General features: G+C 49.3%; 1 protein-coding gene across 2 annotated transcripts; it reads left to right on the forward strand.

Moving 5' to 3' along the window:
* The first annotated feature begins 1,188 nt into the window (after positions 1 to 1,188).
* On the forward strand, positions 1,189 to 15,398 carry SPAG5 (sperm associated antigen 5). 2 transcript variants are annotated; one of them, XM_053366350.1, is made up of 10 exons: positions 1,189 to 1,237; positions 3,189 to 3,914; positions 4,776 to 5,053; positions 6,937 to 7,129; positions 10,513 to 10,632; positions 11,500 to 11,592; positions 11,856 to 11,948; positions 13,252 to 13,371; positions 14,287 to 14,379; positions 14,926 to 15,398. In XM_053366350.1, the coding sequence occupies exons 1-10, from the start codon at positions 1,229 to 1,231 to the stop codon at positions 15,199 to 15,201; spliced, it is 2,001 nt and encodes a 666-aa protein (XP_053222325.1). In that variant the 5' UTR covers positions 1,189 to 1,228; the 3' UTR covers positions 15,202 to 15,398. The 2 variants fall into 2 exon arrangements, with proteins under 2 accessions (XP_053222325.1, XP_053222324.1); XM_053366349.1 differs by having other exon boundaries at positions 3,189 to 5,053; positions 14,926 to 15,395.
* Positions 15,399 to 16,239: the final 841 nt, after the last annotated feature.

Consider the following 16,239-nt stretch of genomic DNA (forward strand, 5'->3'; position numbering starts at 1 on the left):
CCTGGGGCTGGAAGGTCAGCAACGGAGGGGAATAAATCTCAATTCCGGGAAGGCTGTGTCCTTTTTATTCCACCCCACCAATCTCTCCAGAGTTGCTGCTCGGCCCCTTACCTCCCAAAGGAGCCCAGAGGGGGAAAACATAAGCAAGAAAAAGCACATTCACGTATTTGGAGTGTTTGTAATCCAAAAAAAGGCACCCAGAGCAGCTGACGCACAATTAGGGTTGGCGTACGTCCGGAATTTCCAGGAACTTTGTCTGGGCTGGAATCCTATTAATGTTTGGATGTGCGGAAACCCCCTCAACAGTTTTTTTGCAGAAAAGCTCAACAGCTTTTCTTCACACACATCCCCAAAAAAGAAAGAAAAACACCTTTGCCTAGAAAATCTCAACACCTTTTCTGTCTGGATACGGCAACCCTAGATTAATTGGTTATGCCCCACCCATTAATTGATTGATTATACCCCGCCCCTCTTGGGTGGGTTTCCCCAGCCACTCTGGGTGGCTTCCAACACATGTAAAAACATAAAAGTCAAACACAGGGGTCAGCAAACTTTTTCAGCAGGGGGACGGTCCACCGTCCCTCAGACCTTGTGGGGGGCCGGACTATATTTTGAAGGGGAAAAATGAACGATTTTGGAAAAGAAAAAAAAAGAACAAATTCTTATGCCCCACAAATAACCCAAAGATGCATTTTAAATAAAAGCACACATTTATCTCATGTAAAAACACACTGATTCCTGGACCGCCCAGGAGCCGGCTTTAGAAGGCGATTGGGCCGGATTCGGCCCCGGGCCTTAGTTTGCCTACCCCTGGTCAAACATCAAAAACTTCCAGCTACAGGGCTGCCTTCAGATGTCTTCTGAAAGTTTGGTACCGTAGTTGTTTTTCTCTTTGACATCTGGTGGGAGGGCGTTCCCCAGGGAGGGAATTGTTCTGTCTGTTTTCTATAAATTACGAAAATGAAAGTACTATTATTCTTTCATGCAAATGGATATGCATTTGTGCAAGAGCCGAATCGGCTTGGCTGGGAATTGCGCCCTGCAGAATATCTTCCGCCGGCAGCCGCGGAGCTTGAAACCTTTTGCAGAAGCTCTTGCGCGCGGGGGGCGGGGCCCAGCTCGGGCCCCTCCCACTCACTCGCCCCTCATTGGCTCCGCCTCCTCCGGTGGCGTCACTCGGCGGTTTCATTCAAAAAAGCGAGGGCGCTGGGTTTCCCCCGCGGGCGCCATGGAGCCGGTGAGTCCCGGGTTTGATTGGGGGGTTGCGCCCCCCCCCGCCCTCCTCCAGCTCCTGCCAGCGCCTGGGAAGGGGGTCCAACTTCCTTGGGCGGGGGGCGGGGAGAGGGGGCTCAGCTCGGAGAGGGAGCTTCGTGGGGGGCCGGGTGCGGATTTGAACCCAGGTCCCGCCCAGGACTCTAACCACTGCGCCGCACGCTCCTCCCCTGCTCCCTCCCCCGCCTGCGGGACTGGACATCTTTCCGCAGGGCCTGCAAGACAGAGCTGTTCCGCCTGGCCTTTGGTTTGGACTCAGACTGACCCTTCTGTGCTTGATCTATTGGCTACTTTTAAAATGAAGCTGCATTTTAAATTGCATTTTAACCTGTATTTTAAATTGGTTCACCCCCCGCCCCCAATTATGTTTTTACTGTCATTTTATTGGTGTTAGCTGCCCTGAGCTGGGGAGGGTGGGGTATAAATGACATTTATTATTATTTAAAGAATCACTTCCAAGATTTCAGCAACAGAACTTCCACCCACCCCATAGAAGAAGCAGGAAGAAGCCCCGAACAAAAGGATTCTCTTACTTTTATATAAGTTTCCCCTTTCCCCCATAAACACCTTTGGTGAAGCATCATGCGTCCATCATCGTACATGTGTCACAAACAGGGAGGGGTTTTCTGGCGGAAACCGACTCGCCAGGTTTGCCCCAACCTCCCTTTCCCACCACTGCACCCCCATCCAGGGACACAGTAGAGATATTTACAAGTTCCTGGGTTTCCCGATGTTATAAGAAACAACTGCTCCTTTATCCTTATCCAAGAGGCGGTGACAGGGTCCTTATGTAGGTTTCCTACCTGCAGGAGAAAATAACAGAGGCCAACCAGAGAATATTGAGCAGCCAAGCGGCTAAGAATGGATGGAGGCATAGCTGTCAACTTTTCCATTTTTTTAAGGGAATATTCCCTTATTCTGAATAGGATACCATGCAAGAAAAGGGAAAAGTTGACAGCTATGGATGGAGGGCACCTCGGAAGAAGTTGTAGAGTTGAAAAGGACTCCCAAAGGTCATCCAGCCATAGGCATGTAGGCCTTACTCTTGGCTTCCTCTAAATCAGCCTTCCCAGAAGCTCCCCCACAGCACAGACATCCTGTGATAATACGTCACAACAAATGGCCTGTCCTGCCTTTCTGTCTTTTCCAAGCCCTCCTGGCCAAGGCAGCTAGCCAGGAGGACCAGTGGGGGCAGGGGTTTGAGCGTCAGGGAGACCCGGGTTCAAATGATGTTCACTGGGTGTGGCCTTGGGCCAGTGGCTGCCTCTCAGCCTAAGCTGCCTCGCAGGGTTGGTTGTGGGGATTAAATGAGGAGGGGGAGAACCAGGGACGCCACCTTGAGCTCCTGAGAGGAAAAGGCGCAATGCAAATGTCATGAATAAACGGAATTAGGGTTGCCATGTTTCAAAAAGTAAAAGCCAAGACACCACAAAAGTTGTTTTTTAAGGAAGACCCCAACATTATTGAGCTTTTTGAAAGGAAAACCCCTGGACGTCAATTCCACCTTTGAAATCCCAGCAGTGTCCGGGAAACTGGCAGCCCTAACGAAATAAAAGTCCCTAAGAAACGAGTGAAATCAAGGCTGCTCCCTGAGGACTGTTTTCTCAATAGTGAAACACAGGATCATAAAAATCAGTCCAAGAAGTTTAGCATTTTATCACCTCCTTCTGGAATGGCCTTGTGGTGGTGCCCCAACCGAAAAGGACCTGTTTTATTTATTTTTATTGCATTTTGATCCCCCCCACCCCAAACTATTTCAGCTTCACACAACCCTGTGTGGTAGGCAAGGCTGAGAGAGAGCAGTTGCCTCCGTTTCCCCTCTGCTGTGAACATCCTGGCAGAGTCAGGATTTGAACCCAGCTCTCACTTTTCTGCAACATCCTATGAGCCTGTGTTGTTGTTTTTTGCTTCTGCAGCCTAGCCAGGAATGGCTGCCTGGCGACTCACTCCGAGACAGCCACCCACAGGAGATGGCCGAGCCAAACCTGGCTTTGGAAACCCCCAAAAGAGAAGGTCTCCCCTTCCCTGCCTTGGAAGATGGGAAGAGCGTCGCCCCAGGCTCTGCAGCAACTGGGAGGTCCCCTCAGAACCTCCTGGAGGCCGGCCCAAACGCATCCTCGGAGAACAAGGCTTCCGTCCAGCAAGAGGAGAAGAACAATGGCCTCACTTCAGTCTCTCCCTTGAATTTCCTGGAGGTCAGACCAAATGCATCTTTGCAGGACAAGGGTTCCATCCTGCATCCTGAGAAGGACAATGGTCTTATTTCAGTCCCCCAACTGAGTCTCCCTGAGGCTGGACCAAATGCATCTTTGCAGGATAAGGCTTCTGTCCAAGAACAGGAGGAGGACAATGGACTCACTTCCGTTTCTGTGATGCCTGAAGCGACCTGGACGTCCCCCTTGAGGCTCCCGGAGGCCGGCCCAAATGCATGCTCAGGGGATGAGGGTTCTGATCCGCATCCTGAGAAGGACAATGGTCTTATTTCAGTCCCCCAGTTGAGGCTCCCTGAGGCTGGACCAAATGCATCTTTGCAGGACAAGGCTTCTGTCCAGCAAGAGGAAAAGGACAATGGCCTCATTTCTGTCTCTCCCTTGAGTCTCCTGGAGGTCAGACCAAATGCATGCTCAGAGGACAAGACTTCTGTCCACAAACAGGAGAAGAGCAGCCTCACTCCAGTTTTTGTGGCTTCTGAAATGACTTGGACGTCCCCCTTGAGGCTCCTAGAAGCCGACTCAAATGCGTCTTCAGAGGACAAGGGTTCCATCCTGCATCCCGAGAAGGACAATGGTCTTATTTCAGTCCCCCAGCTGAGTCTCCCTGAGGCTGGACCAAATGTATCTTTGCAGGATAAGGCTTCTGTCCAAGAACAGGAGGAGGACAATGGACTCACTTCAGTTTCTGTGATGCCTGAAGCGACCTGGACGTCCCCCTTGAGGCTCCCGGAGGCCGGCCCAAATGCATGCTCAGAGGATGAGGGTTCTGTCCACGAACAGGAGAAGGACAATGGCATCACTTCAGTCTCTGTGGTTCCCGAAATGACTTGGACGTTGCCCTCTTGGCTCCCGGAGGCTGAACTAAATGCATGCTCAGAGGACAAGGGTTCCATCCTGCACCCCGAGAACGACAATGGTCTTATTTCAGTCCCCCAGCTGAGTCTCCCTGAGCCTGGACCAAGTGAATCTTTGCAGGACAAGGCTTCCGTCCAGCAACAGCAGAAAGACAACAGCCTCACTTCAGTTTCTGTGGTTCCTGAAGTAACCTGGACATCCCCCTCGAGGCTCCCGGAGGCCGGCCCAAATGCATGCTCAGAGGATGAGGGTTCTGATCCGCATCCTGAGAAGGACAATGGTCTTATTTCAGCCCCCCAGTTGAGGCTCCCAGAGGCTGGACCAAATGCATCTTTGCAGGATAAGGCTTCTGTCCAAGAACAGGAGGAGGACAACAGCCTCACTTCAGTCTCTCCTTTGAGGCTCCTGGAGGCTGGACCAAATGTATCCTCGGAGGACCAGGAACAGGAGAAGGATAATGGCATCATTTCGACCTTTGTGTCGCCTGCAGCTTCCCAGATCCTGCCTCTGAACATCCTGGAGACAAGACTCAGCACATCCCCGATGAATACGGCTTCTGTCCTGTGGCAGCAGAGGAAGGCGGCTGTTTCTCTGGTTTCGGCGGCAACGTGGATGTCGCCTCTGAGCCTCCTGGAGACGGGTGTCAACACCTCCCTGGAGGAGAGGACTTTGACCAAGGACAGCACAGCAGAAACAGACTCCCTGCTGTGGCAGTAAGTAGAGCGCCTAAGACCCAGGTCTTCTCTGGGGACTGAGACCCTCCGTTGGTGCCTGTCTGCTCCATCCAGCTGCTGCGTCCAGGTCTCCAAGGTCTGGCTGGGGGGGGGGCAGAAAGAGCCACTGTGAAGAGGACCCCTCAGCCCCTCCTCTTTGCAAAGAGAGAGGCTTGGCATTAATAATAATAATAATAATAATAATAATAATAATAATAATAATAATAATAATATTTATACCCCACCCATCTGGCTGGGTTTCCCCAGCCACTCTGGGCTGTTCCCATCAAAAGATTAAAATACAATAATTCATTGAATGTTAAAAGCATCCCTAAACAGGGTTGCCTTCAGATGTCTTCTAAAAGTCAGATAGTTGTCTATTTCTTAATAATAATAATTTATTTATACCCCACCCATCGGGCTGGGTTTCCCCAGCCATTCTGGGCGGCTTCCAACAAAACACTAAAATACAATAACCTATTAAACGTTAAAAGCTTCCCTACACAGGGCTGCCTTCAGATGTCTTCTAAAATTTTGGTTGTTATTTTTTTCTTTGACATCTGGTGGGAGGGCATTCCACAGGGCGGGCGCCACTACCAAGAAGGCCCTCTGCCTTGTTCCCTGTAACTTGGCTTCTCGCAGCGAGGGAACCACCAGAAGGCCCTCGGAGCTGGACCTCAGTGTCTGGGCAGAACGATGGAGGTGGAGACGCTTCTTCAGGTCTACTGGGCCGATGGCGGTTTAGGGCTTTAAAGGTCAACACCAACACTTTAATTGTGCTCGGAAACGTACTGGGAGCCTGTGTAGGTCATTCAAGACCGGTGTTATGTGGTCTCGGCGGCCACTCCCAGTGACCAGTCTAGCTGCCGCATTCTGGATTAGTTGTAGTTTCCGGGTCACCTTCAAAGGTAGCCCCACGTAGAGCGCATTGCAGTAGTCTAAGCGAGAGATAACCAGAGCATGCACCACTCTGGCGAGACAGTCTGCAGGCAGGGAGGGTCTCAGCCTGCGTACCAGGTGGAGCTGATAAACAGCTGCCCTGGGATTGGGGCTGAGCCTTGAATGGGATGGACGAGGTCCATAGAGTCTTCACTTCTGCCTCTGGGGGCAGAGATAGGGACACTCATGTATTTTTTTCTTAAAAGCAGGACGGGGTAAAGACAGAAGTCTTTAAATAATGTATGCAATTATTTTTTTCTTTTTCTCACTGCTTGAATATACAAACAACAACTACCACCCTCAAAGCAGTTTACGAAAAGATGAAACAATAAAATTATTGGGGGAAATCAGCAAAACTAAAAAAATCCTAAAACAGGTTAAAGTTCACCTTCACTTTTCTCAGCATTTGGCCAGGCTTGTCCTACCACAAATGCCTTAACAGGCATTGAACAGTAGGGTGAAGTCTCCTGCTTAATATCAGTAGGCAGGGAGGTTCTGCTGCACTAAATGGTCAGGTCCATACAAATGCGGAAGGGGGATTATGTGGCATATGTTGGAAGCTGTCATAAATGCCAGGCTGTGTTAGTCCACCGAGCTCAGCATGGCCTCCTCTGACTGGCAGCAGCTCCCCAGGATCTCAGACACCTTCCAAGCAGGAGGACCAAACCCAGGGCCCTTCTGCATGCCAAGCAGGTGTTCGGCCACCTGGCTGCACCTCTTCCCCAGCACACATGAGGCTGCTGTGGTGGTTTTTATTCCCCCCACGCCACCCCGACTTGGACTGTTCCCCCAGCTAGCCCTGGCAATGTTTGGATTTGAACCCAGGACCTGCATGCAAAGCAGGGACTCCAAATCCTAGAGTTGGAAGGGCCCTTGAGGGTCCTCTAGTCCAGCCCCCTGCAATGCAGCAAACCATAGGTGGCCTCTTTGCTGTTTCCTCCTAGCTTGTCTCAGGACCAGCTGCGCAGCCTGTCTCGGGAAGAGCTAGAGGAGCACCTGGCCAGCTCCCAGATCGTCGTGGAAGCCCTTTCCCGGGAGATCCGGGACTGCCTGAATTCCCAGAGGTTGCCTGCCTGCGTGGGACCGGCGGAGCAGAGGGACGCGGCCACCCAGACCCCCATCTCTGAGCCCAGCCAGGTAAGCAGGCAACAGGGTTCGAAACTAGCAGGGCACCAGGCGCATTTGGCGCCTAAAGATTCTCCATTTGCGAGTGCCTCAAAAAGTCTGGGCGCCATTTTTTGTGCCTGGCTGCCACTCCAGGATTCCTGAAATGTAGGTGCTTTGAAGCCTCGAAGGATAGACAGTAGGCCAAGGAATTTAACAAGAAAGAGTAGATAAAAAATAATAAAATTGCCCAGTGTGCACATGAAAGCTTATACCAAGAACAAACTGGTCTCTAAGGTGCTACTGGACATTTTTTATATATATTTTGACTGCATCAGACCAACACGCCTACCTACCTGAATCAGGAAAGAGTAGAGTGTTTTGAAAACTATGGTACCAATATTTTTATTGCCAACGCCAAATTAAACATGTACAGTCATACCTTGTGTTGAATGTGCTTCAGGTTGAGCGCTTTCAGGTTGTGCTCCGTGGCAACCCGGATGTAACGGAGCACATTACTTCCAGGTTTCGCCGCTTGCGCATGCACAGATGCTCAAAATGACGTCACGCGCAGAAGCAGCAAAACGCGACCCGCACAGACGCGCTGTCGCATCTTACGTTCTATTCAGGATGCGAACAGGGCTCCAGAACGGATCCCGTTCGCATCCCAAGGTACCACTGTATTAACAATTTCTGCTAGAAATGTGATATTAACAATGTGTCGCTTACGTGAATTGCATATTAATTCATGCTTATCAAAATGATAAATAAAAAATGTTGCTGACTCCCCCCCCCCCAAAAAAATGGCGACTAGACTTTCTGTTTTGGCACCCACAATCCAGGTCCCAGGAGCCATTTGCTCCTAGTTTTTCTATCCCAGTTTCTAACACTGGCAGGGAAGAGACCTGGGTAGAGAAAGAGGAGGCCTCATCCAGCCACGGATATCTACACAAGTTTTGTGAGATCTTGCCATCACCCGGCAAGGGAGGCCACACAACTGGTCTTGGCTGGGGAGGGCGGGGTGTGAATAAAAATTTTTTATTATTATTATTATTATTATTATTATTATTATTATTATTATTATTAACTGAAATGGGGGAGGCTTCTGCTGGGTCAGTGCAGAGCGGATTTATAGTCCACCTTTTTTCTCCAAGGAGCGCAAGGGGAAGGTACGTGGTCGTCCCCCCATGTAGTCACCACAACAGCCCTGCAAGGTAGATTAGGTTGAGAGGCAGGGACTAGTTTGAGTGTGTGTGTATATATATATATATATATATTATTTTCTGTTGATTTATTGTAAACTTGCCAGATTTTTTTCAATGAATCCAGGGACACTTTTCAACTTCAATGGATTTTGTTACGGGGTCTGGTTTGTAAATCCAGGGACTGTCCCCAGGAAATGGGGACGTCTGGTAACCTTAATTTAGTGGTTTATCTATAGTCTGTATAAGATTCTGTTTTTTAACGTTTTATGTTTTATTATGTTTTTATATATGCTGTGAGACGCCCAGAGTGGCTGGGGAAACCCAGCCAGATGGGCAGGATATAAATAATGTATTTATAAATAATAAATAATTATTTATAAATTGAAAGACTTTATTGTCACTTGTACAACTTGAATACAGTGAGATTACATGAGCACCCTGCACTCAGCTCTCTTAGTCTTAATTCCCCTCGTTTTCTGACGTACACCCACCAAACCTGAAAGTTGCCTTGTTGTTTTCATCTTTTCATTCAGCAGCCCAACAGCCCACGGATAGAAGCTGTTCTTTACCCTGTTGGTGTGACTAATCAGGCTTCTATATCTTCTGCCCGAGGGCAGGAGATCAAGAAAGTGCCGGCCAGGGTGTGAATCATCCCTGAGAATTTTCCTTATTTTAATATAGCTTTGTGGCCGAGTGGGAGGATTTGAACCCTGGTCTCTCCCAGGTCCTAGTCCGGCGCTCTAACCACTGCACCACGCTGCTTCCAGCGTTGCACAAAGATGGTCCAGCCGTTCAGGGCTGAAACCAGCTGGCCGGCCTGGTCATCCTCGCGCCACTGGTTTCCTCACGTGGCCAAGCCACGTTCTCTCTCTCTCAGCAGCGGATTCCTGCAGCATGCCAGTGGACATTAAGCCTTGCACGGCTGCACATGGACAGCAGGGGCTGACCCTGGCTTTGGCTCTCTGCCGGGGACAGTGTGTGTGTGTGTGTGTGTGTGTGTGTGTGTGTGTTTTGTGTGTAGCGCCTGTGTTTGGGGGATCTGGCGAGCGAGGGAAAGGGAGAGTGGTCTTTGAGGTCTGAAGAGCTGCACTCTTTTTTAGAACTCCTAAAATTAGTACTGTACAGCAGAACTGTGGTTTTTGAGCGTCTCAGAAGCCGAATGTTTTGGTTTTTGAACGCCAAAAGCCCAGAAGTACAGTGGTACCTCAGGTTAAGTACTTAATTCGTTCCGGAGGTCCGTTCTTAACCTGAAACTGTTCTTAACCTGAAGCACTCCTTTAGCTAATGGGGCCTCCCGCTGCCACCGCACCTCCGCCTCACTATTTCTGTTCTGATCCTGAAGCAAAGTTGTTAACCTGAGGTGATATTTCTGGGTTAGCGGAGTCTGTAACCTGAAGCGTATGTAACCTGAAGCATATGTAACCCAAGGTACCACTGTAATTGCTTCCACTTTCAATACGATACGATCATCTTTATTGTCATTGTCCCATACAGAACAACGAAACTGAAAAATCTACATCACACATTGAAAACCCAACAAGCCTGCTATCCCAACTATCCCAGCCTGGTTAGCACCTAAAAACTCTGATGCCCCATAATTGAATACAATATACTGTACTCACATAGAGACTACCTACACTGCGTTTAAAACTGAAATCGCATTTGGATAGAAACTGTTTCTCGAACGCGCCTCAGAAGTCAAACAGCTTCTCCATTTCCTCAATGGATTTTGCGGGGCCGTCCGTCGAGCCTCGGCTGTCGAACGTTTCGGAAGTCGAACGGTCTTCCGGAATGGATTATGTTCAGCTACCGAGGTTCCACTGCACATAGAATAGTAGGCTTGGGAGGGACACCCAGAGACATCTAGTCTGACCCCCTGCAATGCAGGAATTGCAACTGGCCATCTACTCCCTCGCTTAAAAAACTAGACATCAGGAAGAACTTTCTGGCAGTAAAAGCCATTTGACGGTGGAACGGTCTCCCTCTGAAGGTGGTGGGCTCTCCTCCCTTAGAGGTTTTTAAGCAGAGGTTGGGTGGCCATCTGTCAGGGATGCTTTAGTTGTGGTTCCTGCGTGGCAGCAGGGGGTTGGTCTGGATGACCTTTGGGGTTCCCTGCCAGCTCTATGATTCTATTTTTCTATTGGAAGCAGTTTGTGTGCTGCTGCTGCTGCTGCTGCTGCTACTATTAGTAATAATTGTTGCATTTCCCAGGAGGTGCAGCTGTACCGTGAGATGTATGAGGCCCTCTGGAAGAGACACGACCCCCTTCAAAAGACTCTGAAGAACCAGCGTGCTCTGGTTGAGAGGCTGGCCACAGCCAAAGACGAGATGGTGGGTTGGTTGGCTGGTTGCTGGGCATGCAAATAGGTGTGAGGGGAGGGTGAGGGGAGACAGAGTCCAGTGGTGTCCGGAGGGTTACAGGGGCCCCTCACCCCTGGCACCAGCTTCGAGGCTGGTTTCCCACCCTGAATTGCTGGAAATTAATTTTTGAGCGGTGATGCCGATGGCAACGAGGTCTTCTTCCTCGCAGTCCAAACATGGGATTCTGTCGTGCGTCTCTTCCGCTCAAGGTGTTTGACTGCTGATTTATTTAATTTGTTGCATTTAAATCCCACCTTTTCCTCAAGGGGGCAGGTGTAGTTCTCCTCGCCCTGCTCATTTTATCCCCACAACGACCCTGTGAGGTAGTTGGGGCGAGGAGGACTGGCCCAAGAACACCCAGGGAGAGCTGCATGGCCGATTATTATTATTATTATTATTATTATTATTATTATTATTATTAATTATTATTAATTTATATCCTGTCCATCTGGCTGGGTTTTCCCAACCACTCTGAGCGGTTTCCAACAGAATATTAAAATACAATAGTCTATTAAGCATTAAAAGCTTCCCTAAACAGGGCTGCCTTCAGATGTCTTCTAAAAGTCTGGTAGTTATTTTTCTCTTTGACATCTGGTGGGAGGGCGTTCCACAGGGCGGGTGCCACCACCGAGAAGGCCCTCTGCCTGGTTCCCTGTAACTTGGCTTTTCGCAGCGAGGGAACCGCCAGAAGCAGTGCGGGGGATTCGAACCCTGCTCTCTCCCAGGTTCCAGTCCAATGCTCTAACCACTGCACCACGCTGTTCCTCGTAAGCTGAGATAGCTTATAAAGAGCCTTTGGCGCCATGTGTGTTGATCCGGCTCCCGTTCTGCCTGCAGAGAGGATGCCTTTTGGATTCCACGTTTCTCCGAGAGACGGCCGAAGCCTCCTTCCAACGCCTTCAGGACGACCGTCGCTCCCTTAGCCAGCAGGTGAGGCCCAAGTGATGGGCTGGGTGGGGAGGAGGGGGGCACAGAGTCTGTTTCTCCCCCTCACCCCCGGCAGGAGGGTCCCTGACCTTCGAATTTTATTGTTATTCATGTTTTTATACTGTATTTTATGCTGCTTTTACAATTAAGTGCTTTAAATTTGTTGTTAGCAGCCCTGAGCCCGGTTTTTGAACCGGGAAGGGCGGGGTATAAATACAAAATTATTATTGTTGTTATTTATTATGATTTCTCTCTCTCTCTTGCAGCAAAAGCAGTTGGGCAACCTGATCTCTCACGTCCGGGAGAGGTGGAGCCGGATTGAGGACGAAAGGAAGAAGACCCTGAGAGACAAGGAGGCGGTGCGTAGAATCGCAGAACCATAGAGTTGGAATGAGAACCCCAGGGGTTATCTGTTCTGACCCCTTACAATGCAGGAGTCTCGGCTGGATGGTCCCTGACAGGGGGCCTGTCCAACCTTCGTTGGTTTATTTTATTATACAAGAACACGTAGGCACCAGAAAACCAGGTAGCAAAGAAATACATAGTTGTAGGTTAAAATAACAACAGCAATATTTGCATAAGTGAAAATCCAAACCATTAAAAACTCCTTCAAGTTACCCCAAGGTCAGGTTCTTTCTTGGTGAAAATACTTGGGTGGGTCTGGTGATCCTGGAACTACAGAGGTGGCCGGGATGCCAGAGGGTCTTCTTGTCCAGCCCCCTGCAATGCAGAAATCTCAACATCCGTGACAGATGGCCATCCAAACTCTGCTTAAAAGCCGCCAGGTGTAGAGAGTCCCTTCCGCTGTCAAACACCTCTTAGGGACTGAAACCGGAACATTGGCTTGCAGAGTAATAGACCAGGCATAGGCAAAGTCGGCCCTCCAGATGTTTTGGGACTACAACTCCCACCATCCTTGACCACTGGCCTCGCTAGCTAGGGATGATGGGAGTTGTAGTCCCAAAACATCTGGAGGGCCGAGTTTGCCTATGCCTGTAAGAGATGCAAAATACAATTAGAGATCACACTAGACAAGAGTTTCAAAAAGCATGGGTAAAATGCAGAGAATACTTCGCAAAACAGTGCCCTAAAATACATACCTGGACTTGTTTTGATTCATGTCTGCAGGAGACTTTGTGGATATTTAAGTTATAATTAGAAAAAGCTTAGTAATTATTCATAAAGGAAACAGCTTATAAGAAGTAAATAAGGAGGCCAGATACAGGATAAAGGAAGTCTTTTATTTGGTTGTTTGTATTGTTGTATATTATGCTTATTGTATTTCTGTATTGGGGGGGTGGGGGGTTTATGTTGTAAATAAAATTTACAATTATTTTTTTTAAAAAAACTTGTTTTTTAAAAGAGGTGTTACTCTTTTCTGTAAAGAATGTTTAGCTCAGGGTAGGTTAAAAAAAAAAGAGGCAAGCTTTTCGATGTCACAGGTCTCTTGAGCACAGAGGAAGATGCAGGTGGGCGGATGAGCCCTGCCAGCTTTTCTGTTCTGTTTGTGGGGGAAACATGGGGCACCATAATTCCCTGATTATGGTTCAGACCATCAGTGCATCAAGCTCAGTATTCAGAGGGGGAGGGTTGGGTGTGCGAATCCTCTGACTGAAAAGCTCTCTGTGTGATCCCTCTTCCCCCTCCGTTCGCTCCTTGCAGGCAGACCACGTTCTGGAGTTGTTCCGGAATCACGCCACCCAACGCATCGGGCAGCTGGAGCAGGACTGTGGGTCCCGGCGGCATCTGCGCTCCCTGCTGGTGGAGGCCAACGCACTCCAGGTGAGCGGGGAAGGAGGCACCGGGGGCCTGGCCCCAACCTCTGGGGTCCAGGGTCTCAGATCTTTCCAATCGCCTGCAAACGGGTTTTAATTTTCAAAAAGGTGCTGCACCTTTTGCGGAGTCTGCGTGTTTGAACCTGCAGCCTTCTGCTGGTTTTGACAGGGACGGACGTATAGGACACAGCTCAAAAAGAGCATCCATCCCTGCCTCTTGTGGCAAGGAGTTCCGTAGTTTAACCCTGCGCTGTGTGATGAAGAACTTTTTTAAATCTGTCCAGTGTTCAGCCTCATTGGATGCCCGTGACTCCCAGGGTTACGAAAGAGGGACAAAAACTTTCCCTCGTCCTCTCTTTCCACACCGTGCATAATTGTAATAAACTACTTTTTTTACTTAAAAAAACCTAACAATTTCAGCATAACAAAATATCAAAACATCTCATATTCATCATTCCCCCCCACCTCCCCATCAAAACCCCAAGACTTCCCTCAGCTCCTCTCTCTGATTTCTCAGCTCATATTGTTCTCTGCATACAGTAAAATTGTATAAATCCTTATATTATCTATCTACTATGTTAACAAACAATACATTTGTGTATGTATATTCAAAACCTGCCAAGGAGTCCAGTTCGCTTTTTTTTTTAAAGTAATATGTGAAAAGTTCCCATTCTTCTTTAAAGTCACAGGTGTCCTGATCTCTCAATTTGTATGTCAATTTAGCCAGTTCTGCGTAGTTGCCACTGAATTGTAATAAACTTCAATGGTCTTGTCTTCTACTCTCCTCTAAGCGCAAAAGCCCCTTTCTCTGTGGCGCTCCTTCCGGCTGCCCTTTTCGGACCCCTTTCCGGCTCTGCCGCGAGCCCCGGAAGGAAGCTCCTCTCTTTCATCCGCACACTTTTCCCGTTTTTCGTTTCTGCAGTCTGATCTCTCGGGCGGCTACGCCAAACACCTGGCGGAGGAGGCCTGCCTCGCGACAGCCCTGCAGAGCAACTGGGCGAAGATGCGGCGCGACGTGAGTCCTGATTCACTCCTGGCCTCCCCAGCGCCCTTAATAATATAATTAATAATTAATAATAATTTGTTATTTATACCCCCATCCCATCTGGCTGAGTTTCCCAAGCCACTCTGAGCGGCTTCCAATCAAGTGTTAAAAACAATACAGCATCAGACATTAAAAACTTCCCTCAACAGGGCTGACTTCAGATGTCTTTTAAAGAGAAGATAGCTGCTTATGTCCTTAACATCTGAAGGGAGGGCGTTCCACAGGGCGGGCGCCACCACCGAGAAGGCCCTGTGCCTGGTTCCCTGTAACCTTACTTCTCACAAGAAGGCCCTCAGAGCGTTCCACAGGGCAGGTGCCACTACCGAGAAGGCCCTCTGCCTGGTTCCCTGTAACTTGGCTTCTCGCAGCGAGGGAACCGCCAGAAGGGCCTCGGAGCTGGACCTCAGTGTCCAGGCTGAACAATGGGGGTGGAGACGCTCCTTCAGGTATACAGGACCGAGGCCTTTGCCAGACTTGTCCGACGGGGGGACTAAATCTCTCTCTTTTTCTCTCCAGTATGAGGCCATGAGGACCCTGGCGGGCCGATTCCAAGTCACAATGGGGCAGATGGTCCAGAAGATGAGGGCAGCCCAGCAGGAGCTCGCGCAGCACCATGAGGCAAGTCTTCTCTTGGGGGTGGCACTGAACCAGGGAGGAGGGTGTGTGTGTCTAAAAGGGCTGGATCAGGCCCCCAGCCCCAAATCCAGTCCTGCTTCTCCCTTTGCACCAAAGACACTTGCTCTCTCCCTCTATTTCCCTGGTTCCCAGTGTTCTGGGGTAGACTGCCTCTGAACTTGGAGGTTCCACCATATCTCCATAATAACTCATTGTGTCGTTTTCCCCACTATACCTCCGTTCCGGGGCGAGTGGTGTGAGATTTTGGCGCTGTTCTCCCCTCAATCCCAATGGCTGTTTGAGATAAGACCAGTCCTTCTGACAATATTTCTATGTTGGTGTTTGCGAACGTGTTCTGCCTTGTTGCCGTTCATGGATTTGTAATAAACAAAACTCTGCCCTTATGGGGGACACAAGAGCCCTTATAGAGTCCTTTGTAGGTTCTCCATCAGTCGGAGAAAAGAACAGAGGCCAACCAGAGAATATTGAGAAGCAAAGCAGCTCGTAAGCCTGATCTTTATTGATCTGTTGCAACAGGGTGCTCCCCTCACACGCAAGAAAGGAGGAGGACCCTGAACCCAGGTGTGCCCGCCCTTATATAGACATTTTAAATTGCCCGCCTTGGAGTCCAAGACCACCCCCAGAAACATCATACCTACATCACAGAAAGGGGTGTAGCTCAAGAGAAATCTGAGTACGTTGTTTACCTCCTGTCATTGTTTGTCTCCTGTCTGGCAGACCACCTGTTAATGGTCACTTGACTGGATACCTGGGGAGCCTGGCCAGTCTCTTGTAATGATAAATACTTAGTTCCTGAGCCAGGTCACAGGCTCACCCTATTCATACACAGATATACCCTTAAGACAGGTTTTGTGAATGAAAACACAATGGGGAGGCTTTTCCATTTTCCTTTGACCTCGCAGAGAAAACATTTGGTCAGTCTGGGAGCCCAAATGGCTCCAGGACTGCTTTCCTGTGCTGCTTCAGACATGTGGTTTATATATTAATGTACATGTTTGCTTGGTACATTTATGAACATTTATTATATATATATATATATATACCGTATTTTTCGCACGATAGGACGCACCGGTCCATAGGACGCACGTAGATTTGGGGGGGAAATAAAGGGGAAAAAATTTATTCCCCCCCCCCCCCACCAGGCGCGGGGCTGGGGCGGGGGAAGCCCGAGCTTCCCCCTCCCCCAGAACGGGA

Source organism: Podarcis raffonei, chromosome 15, assembly GCF_027172205.1.
Source record: "Podarcis raffonei isolate rPodRaf1 chromosome 15, rPodRaf1.pri, whole genome shotgun sequence".
Lineage (NCBI taxonomy): Eukaryota > Metazoa > Chordata > Lepidosauria > Squamata > Lacertidae > Podarcis > Podarcis raffonei.

Excerpts from the sequence above, each read along its gene's own strand:
- SPAG5 (XM_053366349.1), top strand. Across the intron at positions 11,949-13,251 it reads CCCTGAGAGACAAGGAGGCG|GCAGACCACGTTCTGGAGTT; the intron begins GTGCGTAGAATC and ends CGCTCCTTGCAG. Across the intron at positions 13,372-14,286 it reads TGGAGGCCAACGCACTCCAG|TCTGATCTCTCGGGCGGCTA; the intron begins GTGAGCGGGGAA and ends TCGTTTCTGCAG.